Genomic DNA, 18,878 nt, shown 5'->3' with positions numbered 1-18,878 from the left:
CTGACCTCAGGGTCATGAGATTGAGCCCCGCATTAGTCTCCACACTGGGCACGCAACCTGCTTAAGATTCTCTCTTTCCCTCTCTCTCTGCCCCTCCCCACACGCTCTTTCTTTCTTAAAAAAAAAAAAAAAGAGAGAGAGAGAGAGAAAATATGAGGAAGTATAGCTATAGGGGATGTTAGGGTCAAAATTATGTTTTTTCCCCCTTTAAAGATTTTTTTTAAGGTGAGAAAAATAATAGAAGGTTTAGATGTTGATGGGAATCATTTAATAGAAAGTGAAATATGATGTAGGAAAGACAGGGGAGATTTTCTTAGGTAATGTCTTTGAGTAGGCAACTAAAAAAAGAATATAGAATACAAATGGAAATACAGCTTAGATTGGAACATGGGTAGTTTATCCATAGTCACAAGTGTAAAGGCTGAGTAAGTGGGTGAAGATATGGGTTAGTAGCTATTTGTGGTGACTAGAGGCTATGGAAGTTCTCCAGCTTGCTTCAGTTTTCTCAGTGAATGAGGAAGCTCATCACTGAGAAGAAATACTGAACGTTGGATGAAAGAAAAAGTATGAATAATGTTCTGGGAGAATAAATGAACCAGGAAAATATTAATACTTGGGAACACTAAGTGTTCAACTTTATTAAAAATAACCAAATAGAGGGCGCCCGGGTTGCTCAGATGGTTAGGCGTCTGCCTTCAGCTTGGGTCATGATGCCAGGGTCCTGGGATGGAGCCCCACATCGGGCTCCCTGCTTGGCGGGGAGCCTGCTTCTCCCTTTCCCTCTACTGCTCCCCCTGCTTGTGCTCTCTCGCTCTCTCTGTCAAATACATAAAATCTTTTTAAAAGATTAAAAAAAAATACCCAAATAGAAACTCTATGTGTGGGTATATATGTGTATATATATCTTCTTACATGTAATATAAATTTTTATATATCTATATAACGTGTGTGTGTATAATATATGTGTAAGCAAAGGGTCCAGAAGTATACATACCAAATTGTTAATTGGAGAGAGAGAGATATATATATAGGGCAGGAGAGTAGAAGAGACTCCTATATATATATTTTTTTAAGATTTTATTTATTTGACAGAGAGAGACACAGCGAGAGAGGGAACACAAGCAGGGGGAGTGGGAGAGGGAGAAGCAGGCTTCCTGCAGAGCAGGGAGCCCGATGCGGGGCTCGATCCCAGGACCCTGGGATCATGACCTGAGCCGAAGGTAGACGCTTAACGACTGAGCCACCCAGGTGCCCCAAGAGACTCCTATATTATTTGGGGTTTTGATCAGCATGTATTATTTTTATAATTAAAATAGATGTTAATAGTGTTTTTTTTAATTTTTTTTTATTAAGATAAGAGCCTTTATAAATGTCTCTGGAGAGATGGAAGAGGAAAAAACAGGATATAAATAACCATTATATACAACTCCCAAGAGTAAAATTCTCCCACCCACCCCCTCCAGCTCCAAAGCATCTGAGGCAGAGATTAGGCACCACCAAGTAAACACGAATATATCCAGGTTCTGACTCCAGGCACTGATGAAGAAGGGGCAGGTCAGGCCTCCCAAGCAAAAATGGAAGGAGCAGATATGATGTAAATCACACAAGAGTCTCCATCCTCAGGGTGATTCCAATCTGTTGGCTGGCTCAGGCCATCCCCGGAACCCTCCTGCGTTCTCCTGTTGTTGAGTGCATCTGGGAGCACGTGCACCGATGACTCCAGGGTCCCCGCCAGCAAGCGAGACCCAGTATCCTGGCTAGGGCCACAGCATCACACATGGACCAGCAAGAGCAGTGGCCAGGCCCGCAGCCACCAGCAGTTCCAAAGCCGGAGGAGAGGACAGTTTAGAACACTGATCAGGACCCATAGCACCCTCATCCCAATTAGACAAAGCCTATGTCCTAATTACACACAATTATCAGCTCGGCAGTAAAGGTGATTATCAACAAGACAAAATGAGAAAAGTAGAGGCATTACTCACCTTAAACACCTCAGAGAAGAAGCCAGACCCTATTTTTTCACAGGTGAAGTCATCTAAACGCGTCAGTCTAGAAAAGGCACTTATAAGAGCTTGATATGAAGATGGCCAAACTCTTCCCACTTGGGTCATGTTCCCATCTCCTCCACCACCTCCTTCAAAATCTTCAAGACGCTCCACACGTGGAGGAAAGCCTGCAATTGAATTCCGTTTGCTCCGATCCATAGTCTCAATAATCACTTTTATCTTCTTTTAAGAAGGAACTCCACACATAATAAAATTTTGTTGAGTTTTACTTCTCTTCCAGTTTGACACTAAATAAGAGATCAGAAAGATATTTCACTAAAACCATGAATTTAGATTAAACACATGCAAACCTATGAATTACCAATGTAAAAATATTTCCTCTTTCACATTCTAGCTCTTGATTTTCAGATCAAAAAAACACTTTATACCTTTACCTTCACAAAATACTTATATTTTTTTTTAAAGATTTTATTTCTTTATTTGAGAGAAAGAGAATGAGAGATAGAGAGCACGAGAGGGAAGAGGGTCAGAGGGAGAAGCAGACTCCCCGCCGAGCAGGGAGCCTGATGTGGGACTCAATCCCGGGACTCCAGGATCATGACCTGGGCCGAAGGCAGTCGCTTAACCAACTGAGCCACCCAGGCTCCCAATACTTATATATTTAAAGCCCAAGATGTACTCAGTCTTTAAAATGAGTAGACTATAATAAAGATCATCAATTACATTCTAAAAAACAAAAGAACAATGACAATATCATTTTTTGATCACCTATCTAGAAAACATAGTATAAGTGGTATACATATGTCATCATTTCATTCTCAATCCATGATACAAGAATTATTATGTCCATTTCATAGAGCAGTCAAGTAGTCATACTGTCATTAAATGGCAAAGATAAAATTAAAATGAAAGACTTTCTGATTCAAAAGCGTATGTTTAGGGGCACCTGAGTGACGAAAGCAGTGAAGCAACGGGCTCTTGGTGTCGGCTCAGGTCGTGATCTCAGGGTCCTGAGAAGCAGCCCTGCATCCAGCTCTGGGCTAAGCGCAGGGTCTCCTTGAGACTTTCCCTCTCCCTCTGCCCCTCCTCCCTACTCCACAACACCCCCCCACACACCGACGCCCCGGACATTCACACATGCAAACTCTCTCTCGCTTTGTCTCAAATAAATAAATCTTAAAAAAAAATAAAAGCCTGCAACTGATGAATTACTGAACACTACATCTGAAACTGATCATGTACTATATGTTGGCTAATTGAATTTAAATTAAAAAAAAAAATTCAAGGAGCGCATGGGTGGCTCAGTCAGTTAAGCATCTGCCCTTGCCTCAGTTCACGATCCCAGGGTCTTGGGATTGAGTCCCTCACTGGGCTCCCTGCTCAGCAGGGAGTCCGCTTCTCCCTCTCCCTCTGCCCCTCCCCCATTTGTGCACACACTCTCTCTCTCAAATAAATAAAATCTTTAAAAATTTTTTCAAAAAAAAAAGCCTATGTTCATACCAATGCCCTTCATAGCCTGCATTACATAATTATCTCTTTATTTGAAAAATGAAGTCCAAATATATAAAACAATAGAAAAGATTTTATACCATAAAATTATGTTATTTTATTTCATTTAAAGATTTTTTAATTTATTTATTTGAGAGAGAGAGAGAGAGAGCATGAGGGAGAGGGAAAGAGAATCTGAAACAGACTCTGCGCTGAGCACAGAGTCAGATGCGAGGCTCGATCCCACAACTGCAAGATCATGACCAGAGCCAAAAACAAGAGTTGGATGCTTGACTAAGCCACGCATTATATTAAAATTAAATTAAATTAAATTAAATTAAAATTATATAATTTTAAAAGAAGAAAACCAGGGCACCTGGGTGGCTCAGTGGGTTAAGCAACCAGCTCTTGATTTCAGGTCAGGTCATGATCTCAGGGTTGTGAGATCAAACTCAGCTGGGAATCTACTTAAGTTTCTCTCTCTCTCACCCTCTGCCCCTCCCCACCCCACCCTGCTCACAGGCTCTCTCTAAAATAAATAAATCTTAAAAAAAAAAAGAAAGAAAGAAAGGAAACCATATCTAAAGCAACTTAAAAATTCATTAAACGGTACAATCCAGCAGAAGTGACTATTGAAGGTTCCACCCCATCTGGTGCATGATTAAGAATAAAAATGCAAACCCACTTTTTCTTTTAGCCATCTCTCCCTACTTCTACTTTTTTTTTTTTTTAAAGATTTTATTTATTTATTCGACAGAGAGAGACACAGTGAGAGAGGAAACACAAGCAGGGGGAGTGGGAGAGGGAAAACCAGGCTTCCAGCAGAGCAGGAGCCCAATGTGGGGCTCGATCCCAGGACCCTGGGATCATGACCTGAGCCGAAGGCAGACGCTTAACGGCTGAGCCACCCAGGCACCCCATCCCTACTTCTACTTTTTTTTTCCATGAGAAATGATTGTAAGGGTCTTAGGCAGAATACAACATTGTGACTTTTCAATTAGTAAAAAGCCTTCATAGGGTGCCTGGGTGGCTCAGTCGTTAAGTGGCTGCCTTCAGCTCAGGTCATGATCCCAGGATCCTGGGATCGAGCCCCGCATCAGGCTCCCTGCTCTGTGGGAAGCCTGCTTCTCCCTCTCCCACTCCCCCTGCTTGTGTTCCCTCTCTCGCTGTGTCTCACTCTGTCAAATAAATAAATTAAATCTTTAAAAAAAAAAAATGCCTTCATAAATGTGAATACCTAACCCAGACTACCTCTACCACCTCTAACCAAGGAGAATAGCAGCAGGGCTCCCAGGGCCATCCTTACAATATGACTCTGATTCCTTAGCCATAGCCAGAAGTCAGCAGCACTCTACACAATATGGACTATTCACAGTTCCTTTCCTGGAAATCTGGAATTGGAATTAAGATATCCTAGCCTCAGTCTGGCTGCTTTCTAAAATGGAAGCCATATAGTGGCACCTGGCTGGCTCAGTCAGTAGAGCACGTGACTCTTGATCTCGAGTTTGTAAGTTCAAGCCCCATGTTGGGTATAGAGATTACTTAAAAAGGAAACTCAAGGGTGCCTGGGTGGCTCAGTCGTTAAGCGTCTGCCTTTGGCTCAGATCATAATCCCAGGGTCCTGGGATTGGGTTCCGCATCGGGCTCCCTGCTCCGCGGGGAGCCTGCTCCTCCCTCTCCCACTCCCCCCTGCTTGTGTTCCCTCTCTCGCTGTCTCTCTGTCAAATAAATAAAATCTTTAAAAAAAAATAATATAAAATAAAAATGAACAAAGGACCTGAATAAACATTTTTCCAAAGAAAACATACAGATGGCCAACAAACATATGAAAAGATGTTCGGGGCGCATGGGTGGCTCAGTCGTTAAGCGTCTGCCTTCAGCTCAGGTCATGATCCCAGGGTCCTAGGATCAAGCCCCGCATCAGGCTCCTTGCTCGGCGGGAAGCCTGCTTCTCCCTCTCCCACTCCCCCTGCTTGTGTTCCCTCTCTCACTGTCTCTCTCTGTCAAATAAATAAAATCTTTACAAACAAAACAAAAAAAGAAAAGATGCTCAATATTACTCATCATCAGGAAAATGCAAATCAAAAATTACAATGCGATATCACCTCACACCTATCAGAATGGCTAAGACCAAAACACAAGAAACAAGTGTTGGGGAGGATGTGGACAAAAAGGAACCTTCATGCACTGTTAGTGGGAATGCAAACTGACACAGCCACTGTGGAAAACAGCATGAAGGTTTCTTAAAAAATTAAAAACAGAATGACCATATGATCCTGTAATTCTGCTACTGGGTATTTACCCAAAGAATATGAAAACACTAATTCGAAAAGATATATGCACTCCTATGTTTGCTGAAGCATTATTTATAAGAGCCAAATTATGGAAGCAACCTGTGTCCATCATTAGATGAATGGATAAAGAAGAGGTGGTATATTCAGCCATAAAAAAAGAATGAAACCAGGGTGCCTGGGTGGCTCAGGCAGTGAGGCGTCTGCCTTCTGCTCAGGTCATGACCCCAGGGTCCTGGGATTGAGCCCCGCATCGGGCTCCCTGCTCCGCAGGAAGCCTGCTTCTCCCTCTCCCCCTGCTTGTGTTCCCTCTCTCACTGTGTCTCTCTCTGTCAAATAAATAAATAAAATCTCTAAAAAAATAAAATAAAATCATTCGTCCTTTAAAAAAAAAAAGAATGAAACCTTGTCATTTGCAACAACACCGATGGACCTAGAAGGTATAATGCTAAGTGAAATAAATTAGATAAAGACATATCATATGACTTCACTCATATGTGGAATTTAAGAAACAAAACAAAAAAACCAACAAAGAAAAAAAGAGACAAAAAAACCCAGACTCTTAAATACAGGAAACAAACTGGTGGGTGGGGGGGGGGAGATGGTGAAATAAAGGGGATGAAGAGTATACTTATCTTGATGAGCACTGAGAAATGTACAGAACTGCTGAATCATTACATTGTACACCTGAAACTAATATAACACTGTATATTAATTATACTTGAATAAAAATGAAGAAATAAAGTTACCCCCAGAAAGAATGTAGGTCCAATCCTACAATATGATACCATTTTAATAAAAAATGTATTTTGGAGGCACTTGAGTGGCTCAGTTAGTTAAGTGTCCAATTCTTGATATTGGCTCAGGTCTTGATCTCAGGGTTGTGAGTTCAAGCCCTGTGTTGAGCTCCACACTGGGTGTGGAGCCTACTTAAATAAAAAATGTATTTTTAAAAATAATATCTATCTATTATAGACAGGCAAAATAGCATACTGATTAAAGATATAGCCTAAAAAAAAAAAAGTTATAGCCTCTATAGCCAATCTGGGTTCAAATCCTTGCTCCATAACTTATAGCTGCATGAACCTGATCAAGTTATTTTATTTTTCTGATCAAGTTATTTTATTTTTTTTTGAAAGATTTTATTTATTTATTTGACAGACACAGAAAGAAAGGGAACACAAGCAGGGGGAGTGGGAGAGAGAGAAGCAGGCTCCCCCGCTGAGCAGAGAGCCCAATGCGGGGGTCGATCCCAGGACCCTGGGATCATGACCTGAGCCGAAGGCAGACGCTTCACGACTGAGCCACCCAGGCGCCCCTGATCAAGTTATTTTAAAATCTCTCTACATCTCTAGTTCCCCATCTGTAAAGTGGAAATAAAAATAGTATTTATATTTTAATATTTTATATGTATTAACTTTTTTAATCCTTACAACAAAGGGTTTTTTTTTTAAATATTTTATTTATTTATTTGAGAGAGAGAATGAGATAGAGCATGAGAGGGGGAGGGTCAGAAGGAGAAGCAGACTCCCTGCTCAGCAGGGAGCCCGATGCGGGACTCGATCCTGGGACTCCAGGATCATGACCTGAGCCGAAGGCAGTCGCTTAACCAACTGAGCTACCCAGGCACCCTCAACAAAGGGTTTTTGATTAAATGAATAGTGCCTGGCAAACAGTAAGCATTTGAATCCTGATTATAAGTTTTATTATAATTATTAAAGATACATATTTATAGTAAACGTCTAAACACATGAACTAGAAAGATAGACACTAAATGCACAGCAGTACCTGCCTTGGGGGAAAGAAGAGAAATGAGATATGCAAGGGAAACAAAGGAGACTTCAACCACAGCAATAAAGTTTTGTTTCCTTTTATTAAAAAATAAACCTATAGCAAACAACACAAAATTATGTATTTGCTAATTTTGTTATTTTTTGTTAATATTTGTTAATTCTGTGGTATTCTATTGTACTCTCTCCTACACTTAATAATTAAAAAAAGAAAGTTAACAGTTTTAAAAAGTCTACTGCAGGGGCACCTGGATGGCTCAGTCAGTTAAGTGTCTGCCTTCCACTCAGGTCATGATCCCAGGGTCCTGGGACCGAGTCCCACATGGGGCTCTCTGCTCAGCAGAGAGCCTGCTTCTCCCTCTCCCTCTGCTTGCTGTTCCCCTGCTTGTGCTCTCTCTCTGTCAAATAAACAAATAAAATCTTTAAAAAAAAAAAGTCTATTACCAATACAACAGCTATGCAATATACCTAATCCAAGAAAACTGGAAAAAATTTGGCAAATAAATAGCATCCCAATGTGCAAGCCAAGTCTCTAGATTCTCAAACTTTTATTCTGCAACAGTTCCACTACAGTTTTTGGTCCAAGGAGTATTTATATCTTAAATTGAAAACTCAAAAGCACTGAGAGAATATGTGGATATTAAAATATAAAAGCACTCATGAGGAATACTGGTATTTAGTTGTACAGCCCACATTACATGCTAAGGTAATATTAATTACTACACAGTTGAGATGAGTGGTAAAAAGTACAGTCCCCTCAAGGGAGTAAGAACTTTATTAATCCATTTTGGAGAAGTGCTGAGCATGGGAAAACTTCCAAACCATGCCTTCTGCTCCCTTGGCCTGCATACTAAATGACCACATTTTAAATGAAATCAACCAAACTACAAATGGCTTTCAATTTAATCTGACAAATTTTGATTAGTCATAAAAGGTAACAAAGATATGAATGAACAGACTCTAAAACCATACCCTATTTAAGTCTAAAAATGATTAATTTTGGGTGCCTGGGTGGCTCAGATGGTTAAGCGTCTGCCTTCAGCTCAAGTCATGATCCCAGGGTCCTGGGATCAAGTCCCGCATCGGGCTCCCTGCTCAGCGGGGAGCCTGCTTCTCCCTCTGCTTCTCTCTCTCTCTCTGTGTCTCCCATGAATAAATAAATAAAATCTTTAAAAAAATAAAAATAAAAATGATTAATTTTAAAATAAAAAAATACATTATTTGAAATGTGTGAGATTTCACATTTTCAGTCTCCGAATTACCTTTTTTTTTTTTTAAGATTTTATTTATTTATTTATTTACTGGACAAAGAGAGACACAGCGAGAGAGGGAACACAAGCAGCTGGAGAGGAAGAAGCAGGCTTCCCGCCGAGCAGGGAGCCTGATGCGGGGCTGGATCCCAGGACCCTAGGATCATGACCTGAGCCGAAGGCAGACGCTTAACGACTGAGCCACCCAGGCACCCCTCCCTTGGTCTTATTTACAGAATATTATCTTTTTGGGGGTGCCTGGGTGGCTCAGTTGATTAAGCGTCTGCCTTTGGTTCAAGTCCATGATCTCAGGGTCCAGGAATCAAGCCCCACATTGGGCTCCCCGCTCAGCAGGGAGTCTGCTTCTCCCTCTGCCCCTCCCCCTGCTCGTGCTCTCTCTCTCTCTCTCTCTCTTTCTCTCACGCTCTCAAATAAATAAATCTTTAAAAAAAAAAGATATAATGATTGAAAAAATGCAGATTTCACTTTAAAGAGGCTACTTGATTCAAAAGATTACACTCTCTTGATCAAGAATAATTAATTTTCCCAGGACAAAAAGGTGCCATCCATGCTGCTCCTGGCAGTCTGAGGATCAGAAGGACTGTACACCACATTTTATAGAAAGCACATTGTTTCCAAGGGAATCTGGGAAACATTTCAAAGTCTATACCTTTAGTAAGGATGGCACCTTATTTGCCTGGGGCAATGGAGAAACAATAAATATTATCAATGCCACTAACAAGGGACTACTACTCTTTCAATCTCCCAAAGGCAGTTTGCCTTGAGTTCTCACCCAAAATCACTCTTCTAGCAACGTGGCACAGCTGGGATACCCAAGCTACAACTTTATGATGTGAAAACTGGTACATGATTAAAGTCTTTCATCCAGGGTGCCTGGGTGGCTCAGTTGCTTAAGCGACTGCCTTCGGCTCAGGTCATGATCCTGGAGTCCCAGGATCGAGTCCTGCATCGGGCTCCCTGCTCGGTGGAGAGCCTGCTTCTCCCTCTCCCTCTGCCTGCCTCTCTGCCTACTTGTGCTCTCTCTCTATCTTTGTCAAATAAATAAATAAAATCTTAAAAATAAATAAATAAATAAAGTCTTTCATCCAGAAAAAAATGTAAAATTGTTGTCCATCCTGGTCAAGAAATAAAACTATTTGTGTTGGAAATGTTAAAAATGAAGTTTACTTGTCCCACATCGGGCTCCTTGCTCAGCAGGGAGCCTGCTTCTCCCTCTCTCTCCCTCTGCTTGTGCTCTCTCTGTCAAATAAAATAAAATCTTAAAAAAAAAATGAAGTTTACTTATTGAAAACAATTTTACTATGGCAAGATTTATGAAGTAAATTTACTGTTTATTATAAGTGTACACAGTTTTATTGCCTTAAATGGCATCTCAGGATTTTCCTAAACACTGTTAATATATTAAGAATTGCTGTTATTAAAAAAAAAAGATTTGCTGTTATATTAATTCATTTGAATAACTCTTGTATGTCCAAGTGCTAGTGAAATTCTGTAACACAGAGATTTCCTTTTTTTTTAGATTTTATTTATTTGAGAGAGAGAGAGAGAGTATAAGCAAGAAGAAGGGCAGAGAGAGAGGGACAAGCAGATTCCCCGCTAAGCGGGGAACACGATGCAGGGCTCGATCCCAGGACACTGAGATCATGACCTGAGCCAAAGGCAGCCGCTTAACTGACTGAGCCACCCAGGCACCCCGCGATTTCCTTTTACAATAAGTTTTTATTTACCTAATAATTGTGATTAAATTAAGGCATTTGCAAAAAAAAAAAAAAAGGAATGATTTTCACCTTGCAAAAACTTGGAATTCTTAAATGAAAACTGGTGATACTATGATCTGCTTCACTAAAAATATTTCAACTGGAGTCTCTGGTTCTCATTTAGGGACATGTGAAAATTTAGGGGGAGGAAGGTCCTTTTCAGGGAGAAGTTACTGTCACAATGGTGAGGGTATGGGGTGGGCACTACTGGCATTTTAGTGGGCAGGGCCCAGGGAAGCTAAATGTCTTACAATGCACAGGACAGTCCCGCACAACAAAGAATTGTCTTGCCCTAATGCCAATAGTGCCCCATTGAGAAACGCTGCGTTAGAAAGGCTTCAGCAGTTTGACTTTAAACTAGGAAATAACCTCCAACGTTCTTTCAAAAATAACAAAATTATGTTTCTAGCAAGGACACAAATCATTTTCTAGTAACTGTAGTCTCAATTTCAATACTTATAACCTTGGGGCGCCTGAGTGGCTCAGTCGTTAAGCGCCTGCCTTCGGCTCAGGTCCTGATCCCAGGGTCCTGGGGTTGAGCCCCGCATCGGGCTCCATGCTCTGCAGGAAGCCTGCTTCTCCCTTTCACACTCCCCCTGCTTGTGTTCCCTCTCTCGCTGTGTCTCTCTCTGTCAAATAAATAAATAAAATCTTAAAAAAAAAAATACTTATAACCTTGAAAGTTCAAAACTTTTGCTTTTTTTTTTTTTTACATAGGCAAGTATGTCTTTTCAAAGGCTAATTTTGGGGTACCTGAGTGGCTCAGTCAGTTGAGCATCCTGAACCACTCTTGATTTCAGCTCAGGTCATGATGTCAGGGTCCTGGGATCTAGGCACAACGGGCTCCACCTCCCTCTCCCTCTGCCCCTCCTCCAACTCACATGTGCACACTCTCTCTCTCTTTCTAAAATAAATAAATAACATCTTTTATTTTTTAAAAAGGCTAATTTTCACTTATACTGGAATTGATTTATTTTTCACAAAGGAGATACAATTAAAAGCTTTGACTGGGGAAAGTAATCTGAAAAGCCACCAATAAAAGAGTTAGTGAGCTAAATAATCTATATCCAATATTATATATTTTATCTTTCACACTTGATCTTAGCCAAAAGGCCAAGAAGCAATATATATTTTATCTTTCAAAGTAGTAATTCCACAAATGATTTTCCAGAAAATCAAGGAAACCTTTTTAGGACTACCAGTTAGATCATACTAACACCTGAAATGCTTCTGGAAATAACTGCAGCCACAATTCACCATGGGCCATGCATTCACCAAGTGTTTTGCATATGCTATCTCTAGTATTTATGACAATGATACAAAGTAGGTATCTCCAATTTAAAGAGGACAAAATTAGACACAGATTAAAAGACTCAATCAAACTCAAACAACTGGTGACAGACTTGGGATTCAAATCCAGTAGTTCCGAATTTAAACACTTCCCACTAAGATATATCTCCAGAAAAACAGCTAAATTTCTGTGAAAATGATTTGCATATTAGCTAGATAGAAAGCTACTACTATTCCCCACTCTACCTTGACAACAGAGGCTAAGGAATATACAGTGATAGCTCCACCAGCCTCTGGAACAAAAGCCTTCAGTGTTTTGTTTTGATTTTTTAAGATTTTTTTAAGATATATTTATCAATTTATTTATTTATTTGAGAGAGAGAGACAGCATGCAAGCAGGGGGGAAAGACAGAGGGAGAGAGGGAGAGAGAGGGAGAGAGAGAATCTCAAGCAGACTCCACCCTGAGCACAGAGCCCAATGTGGGGCTTAATCTCACAACCCTGAGATCATGGACCTGAGCCAAAATCAAGAGTTGGATGCTTAACCAACTGAACCACCCAAGTGCCCCAAGCCTTCTGTCATTTAATCACATTCTACAGACATAAAAATTAGCATTGGTTTAAATAGACAGACTGTCTCAAGAATGGATGCCAAGCCGAAAGGGAAGATATGTCAACTCCCAATCATTTTTCTTTTCCATTCTAATATATAGGATTTGTTGTTTCTTACCCTCTCATTTCACAGGAACAAAGTAGAGTAAACTTCACAATAGTGGAGATGAAAATAAAATCCTGCAATGCAGTGAACAGCTATCAACCAATAGCAGGCAGGACATGGCAAAGTGTCAGCCAGCAACCAAAAACTTTCAATATCCATCAAATATAAAATCATGTGTGCACAAAGTTGGTAATGAAGCCCCACAAAGTGACTAAAAAGGATTGCTGAGATTTCAGTGGACTTTTATACCCCGAGTATAAAGAGTAGAAAAAGAATACAAAAAATATCCTAATCATATATTGTTTTCTATTATCATAAAAACTTGCAAACTCAAAATAAAACAAAGATTGGTTATGGGTAAGATGTGACCCAGAAAACTGGCCATTTTCCAGAATAGGAATACTGACAAGTGCATTAACTATGTTTCAAGACCAACCACATGGCAAATCTACATGACAGGTCTGCTCAGCTACTATCCTTTCTGTGGACCAACATAGCAAATACAGACACATTTCAGGATGACTGCCTAATTAAAAATAAAAGCAATACTGCTGAACTTGCCATCCTACTGTGAAATAATGAGTTGCAGTTTCCATTCAAACTAAAGGCAATCTAACATAAAAACTGGCATCCTGGGGGGTGGGGGGATGGGTTAGCCCAGTGATGGGTATTAAGGAGGGCACATATTGCATGGAGCACTGGGTATTATACGCAAACAATGAATCATGGAACACTACATCAAAAACTAATGATGTAATGTATGGTGACTAACATACATAATAAAATAAAATTAAAAAAAACAACTGGCATTCCCTATTTAATTAGCCATGTATTACACAATGGCATATATTGGTGTCAGACAGATCAAAAGCCAGTTCTTAAAACTATTATCTCTTTTGTTTTGCTTTTTTTTTTTTAAAGATTTTATTTATTTATTTGACAGAGAGAGAGCGAGACACAGTGAGAGAGGGAACACAAGCAGGGGGAGAGGGAGAGGGAGAAGCAGGCTTCCCGCGGAGCAGAGAGCCCGATGCGGGGCTTGATCCCAGGACCCCGGGATCATGACCTGAGCTGAAGGCAGACGCTTAACGACTGAGCCACCCAGGCGCCCCAACTATTATCTCTTTTGGATAAACATCTTATCTGCTGTTTTAACTACCATCTACCAGGCCTTAGGTCATGACATAAAACAGAAACTTAGGACGAAAGTTCTACAGGCATTTAGATTAACTAGTCCAATCTTTTGGTCAATCCAGGAATACCCCCCTGTTAACTTATTCAAATGTTAATTGGGTTCCCACTAGGTACAAGTCATTATGATAAGTGTTATAATATTTACTGAGTATTTACTACAATCCAGTCTTACAAGTGCTTTATATGTTTAATATTCATACCAGCCCTATAAAATAGATATTATCCCTGTTTTATAAATGTGGAAACAAAGATACGAAGGAATTAATTAAGTAGTCCACTTCTTACAGCCAAGAAGTCACAGAGTCAGAATTGAAATCCAAAGCCTGTACTCTTAATCACTATACTACTGCCTCTCTGGGATAAGGATATAGAAAACCAAATAAAACCAGACTCAACCCCTCTAGCAGCTTAGTCTCTCCCAGAAAGGCACATGTAAATCAATGAGTACAATACAGTGTGATAATTGCTAATGACAGATTAGAAAGAAGGAGGGCTTAATTAAAGCACTAACAGTCTAAGACAGAGAATTAGGAAAGAAGGTAAGTGGGACTTTGAAAAGGTGACCAAATGGAAGTAGGAGGTATGAGAGGTACTTAGGATGACTCCAAGTTTAACTAGAATCCTTCCCTTGTTTCAGGTTTGGGTGACTGGGGGAATGAGTAGGCATCACCAAAAGGAGATTTGTGAATTGATTCAAATTCAGTCTTGGTCTTATTGAGGAGTTTGAGATGCCTGAAGAAATACCAAGAGACAACATTGAGGAAGCAGCTGAAGACACACACTGGAGCTCAGAAGAGAGGACTAGCCTGGAGATACAGACTTGAAACCCATTTACACTTACCAATATTCTAAAGAGTTTCCCAAAGTAGAGAATATGAGTAATAGCTAATATTTACTGAGTTGCTATTATGTGCCAAAGCCCAATCTCCTTCTTTATGTCTTTAAGTGAGATCAGATAAGAGGTAAAGGGAACACCAACATATACAGCACAAAACAGAGGTAAAAATAAAACCAAGAGAAAGTATGTCACACAAGCCAAAGCTGGGAATGATATATCAAATGCCACAAGATATTCAAATAATATGAAAAAAAGTGTCCCCTGGATTGAACACTACAGAGGCAAGAGTAAGCTCAGCCTACTGAAAAAACACCGCTAACAACTCGATAATTCCTCCAATGGCTTGTTCTATTATTAGAAAGTTCTTTTTTTTTTTTAAAGATTTTATTTATTTATTTGAGAGAGAGACATACTGAGAGAGGGAACACAAGCAGGGGGAGTAGAAGAGGGAGAAGCAGGCTTCCCCGCGGAGCAGGGAGCCCAATTTGGGGCTCGATCCCAGGACCCTGGGATCACGACCTGAGCCAAAATCAAGAGCCAGAGGCTTAACTGACAAGGCAACCCAGGTGCCCCTATTATTAGGAAGTTCTAATTGTTACAAAAATAATCTTTCAAGGGGCGCCTGGGTGGCTCAGTCGTTAAGCGTCTGCCTTTGGCTCAGGTCGTGATCCCAGGGTCCTGGGATCGAGCCTCACATCGGGCTCCCTGGTCCACGGGGAAACCTGCTTCTCCCTCTCCTACTCCCCCTGCTTGTGTTCCCTCTCTCGCTATGTCTCTCTCTGTCAAATAAATAAATAAAATCTTTTAAAAAATAATTTAAAAAAAATAATAATCTTTCCAAAGAAATAAAAGCATAGGGGAATGCCTGCGTGGCTCAGTCAGTTAGGCGTCTGCCTTCGGCTCAGGTCATGATCCCAGGGTCCTAGGATCGAGTCCCACATCGGGCTCCCTGCTCCGCGGGAAGTCTGTTTCTCCCTCTCCTTCTCCCACTCCCCCTGCTTGTGTTCCCTCTCTCGCTGTGTCTCTGTCAAATAAATAAAATCTTTTAATAAAAAAAAAAGACATCAGTGGAGGATGTAACTGCAGATAGGGTGGAAATAACAAGAAAACTAGAATTAGAAGTGGAGCCTGAAGGGGCGCCTGAGTGGCTCAGTCAGTTAAGCATCTGCCCTTCGGCTCAGGTCATGATCTCAGGGTTCTGAGATCAAGCCTCCCGTCAGTCTCCCCACTTCTCTCCCTCCCCCTCTGTCCTTCCCCACTCCTCGTCCTTGCTCTCTCTCTCTCTCGTGTTCTCTCTCAAATAAATAAGTTAAATCTTATAAATAAATAAATAAATAAATAAATAAATAAAATCTTTAAGAAGTAGGGGGGCACCTGGGTCGCTCAGTCAGTTAAAGTGTCTGCCTTCAGCTCAGGTCATGATCTCAGGGTCCTGGGATCGGGCCCCCTGCTCAGCAGGGAGTCTGCTTCTCCCTCTTCCTTTGTCCTCTACCCCCCTGCTTATGCTTGTTCTCTCTCTCTCTTTCTCTCTCTCTCTCTCAAATAAGTAAATAAATCTAAAAAAAAAAATTTTTTTAAGTGGAACCTGAAGATGTGACTGAACTGTTAAAATCTCATGATAAAACTTCCTTTTTACGGATGAGCAAAGAAAGTGGTTTCTTGGGATGGAATCTACTCCTGAAGATGCTGTGAAGATTCTTGAAATGACAATAAAGGATTCAGAATATTAAATGAACTTAGTTGATAAAGCAGCTGCAGGTTTTGAGAGGACTGACTCCAATTTGGAAAGAAGTATTGCTGTGGGTAAAATGCTATCAGAGTCACATGCTACTGAGGAATCACTCCTGCAAGTAAGAGAAAATCAATGTGGCAAACTTCACTGTTGTCTTATTTTAAGAAATTGCCACAGCCACCTCAACCTTCAGCAACCAGCATGCTGATCAGGCAGTGGCCATCAACATCGAAGCAAGACTCTCCACCAGCAAAAAGATTATGACTTCCTGAAAGCTGAGATGATGGTTAGCATTTTTAGCAATAAAGTACAGTCAACCCTTGAACAACACGTCTGAACTGCATGGGTCCACTTATAAATGAATTTTTGATACATATGGTGAAGTACTGTAAATGTATTTTCTCTTCCTTATGACTTTCTTAATAATATTTTCTTTTCTCTAGCTTACTTTATTGTAAGACATAGTACATAATACAGTACAGTACATAATAATTCAGGGGCACCTGGGTGGCTCAGTCAGTTGGGTGTCCAACTCTTGATTTTGGCTCAGGCCATGATCTCAGGGTTGTAAGCTCAAGCCCTGTGTCAGGCTCTGCACTCAGTGGAGGGTCTGCCTGAGATTCTTTCTCTCCCTCTCCCTCTGCCCCTCCCCTCCCTCTGCTTTGCCTGTGCACTCATTCACTCTCTCTCTAAAATAAATAAATCTTTTTTTTTTAAGATTTTATTTATTTGGGCGCCTGGGTGGCTCAGTTGGTTAAGCGACTGCCTTCAGCTCAGGTCATGATCCTGGGGTCCCAGGATCGAGTCCCACATTGGGCTCCCTGCTCAGCGGGGAGTCTGCTTCTCCCTCTGACCCTCCCCCCTCTCGTGCTCTCTCTCTCTCATTCTCTCTCTCTCTCTCTCAAATAAATAAATAAAATCTTTAAAAAAAAATAAAAATAAATAAAAAGATTTTATTTATTTAAGGGGCACCTGGGTGGCTCAGTCACTAAGCGTCTGCCTTCAGCTCAGGTCATGGTCCTAGGGTCCTGGGATCAAGCCCCACGTCGGGGCTCCCTGCTCAGTGGGGAGCCTGCTTCTCCCCCTGCTTCTGCCCCTCCCACTGCTCAAGCTCTCCTTCTTTCTCTGTCAAATAAATAAAAAAATTTTTAAAAAAACATTCCCCCAAAAATACTTTTATTCAACATTGTCTCCTTCTCGAATATATTATTTCCACTAAAGGGAATATTTTATACCCATTAAAACTGACAGCTACGATAAGCACACAAAGATGAGTATTAACTTAGGGGCGCCTGGGTGGCTCAGTCGTTAAGCGTCTGCCTTCGGCTCAGGTCATGATCCCAGGGTCCTGGGATCGAGTCCCGCATCAGGCTCCCTGCTCCGCGGGAAGCCTGCTTCTCCCTCTCCCACTCCCCCTGCTTGTGTTCCCTCTCTCGCTGTGTCTCTCTCTGTCAAATAAATAAATAAAATCTTTAAAAAAAAAGAGAGAGTATTAACTTACACACTGTCATTATCAGTAAGAGGATAAAACTAGAGACAATCCAGGGTGACTCAGTCGTTAAGCGTCTGCCTTCGGCTCAGGTCATGATGCCAGGGTCCTGGGATCGAGGCCCACATCGGGCTCCCTGCTCAGTGGGAAGCCTGCTTCTCCCTCTCCCACTCCCCCTGCTATGTTCCCTCTCTCGCTGTGTCTCTCTGTCAAATAAATAAATAAAACCTTTAAAAAAAAAAAAACTAGAGACAATCCAAATGTCCATCAATAGGGATAGGTTAAATAAATTGTACACCCGTATAATTTAATATTATACAGTCATTAAAAGAATGAGGTCAATTCTATACCTAACATAGAAAGATGTCCAAGTTTCACTATTAAGTGATAATAGCAAGTTGCAAAATAGATTGAATAGTGGGATTTTTTTTTTTTTAGTGTAACAGTGAACATTATATCCTCTTATCTATAAAATAGAGATAAATATTAACTGTATCTCACTGGGTTATTATGAGAATTAAATGAGTATATGCCTAGAAAACAATTTAGAGGAATATATACACTAAACTGTCATCTTGGTGGAGGAAGTATTTATGAGACACTCATTTTTTTTATGGAATACATTCAGTACAGTGGTTTCTTAAAATGATCATGCATTACTTTTATTTCAAAAATGAAGATAAAAAGGTAGAACTAAAAACTATTTTTTCATCCCTCCTGCAAAAGTAGCTTAGACCACATGAGAATAGGAGCCTAGACCACATTTATGATATACGTGAAACGGGAAGAGGGAAGGGCAAAGAATGTAAAAATTGAATAGTCAGTGATTTAAAAAATTTTTAATTATATTCATTTATTTGAGAGGGAGAGAGTGAGTGAGAGAGAGACAGAGAGTGCATGAGTGGGGGGAGGGGCAGAGGGAGAAACAGACTCCTTTAGCTAAGTAGGAAGCCCAATGGGAGGCTCCATCCCAGGACCCTGAGATCAGGACCTGAGCCAAAGGCAGATGCCCAA

At 40.8% G+C, this 18,878-nt stretch overlaps 1 protein-coding gene and 1 pseudogene across 1 annotated transcript in view; both read right to left on the bottom strand.

The window, feature by feature from the left end:
* Window positions 1-18,878, bottom strand: part of TESK2 (testis associated actin remodelling kinase 2) — a 137,126-nt gene that overhangs the window by 110,733 nt on the left and 7,515 nt on the right. Inside the window, exon 2 of the mRNA XM_028123337.2 lies at window positions 1,983-2,293. Within this exon, the coding sequence (XP_027979138.1) occupies window positions 1,983-2,204 (222 nt within the window). The 5' untranslated portion in view covers window positions 2,205-2,293. The remainder of the gene's footprint in view (window positions 1-1,982; window positions 2,294-18,878) is intronic.
* LOC114224324 (U2 spliceosomal RNA) lies at window positions 11,601-11,728 on the bottom strand (annotated as a pseudogene).

The sequence above is a fragment of the Eumetopias jubatus genome, unplaced genomic scaffold (assembly GCF_037043125.1).
Source record: "Eumetopias jubatus isolate StellerSeaLion01/CBP00866 unplaced genomic scaffold, mEumJub1_p1.0 scaffold_4, whole genome shotgun sequence".
Taxonomy (NCBI): Eukaryota; Metazoa; Chordata; class Mammalia; order Carnivora; family Otariidae; genus Eumetopias; species Eumetopias jubatus.
This window is presented reverse-complemented; position numbering and strand designations above follow the sequence as displayed.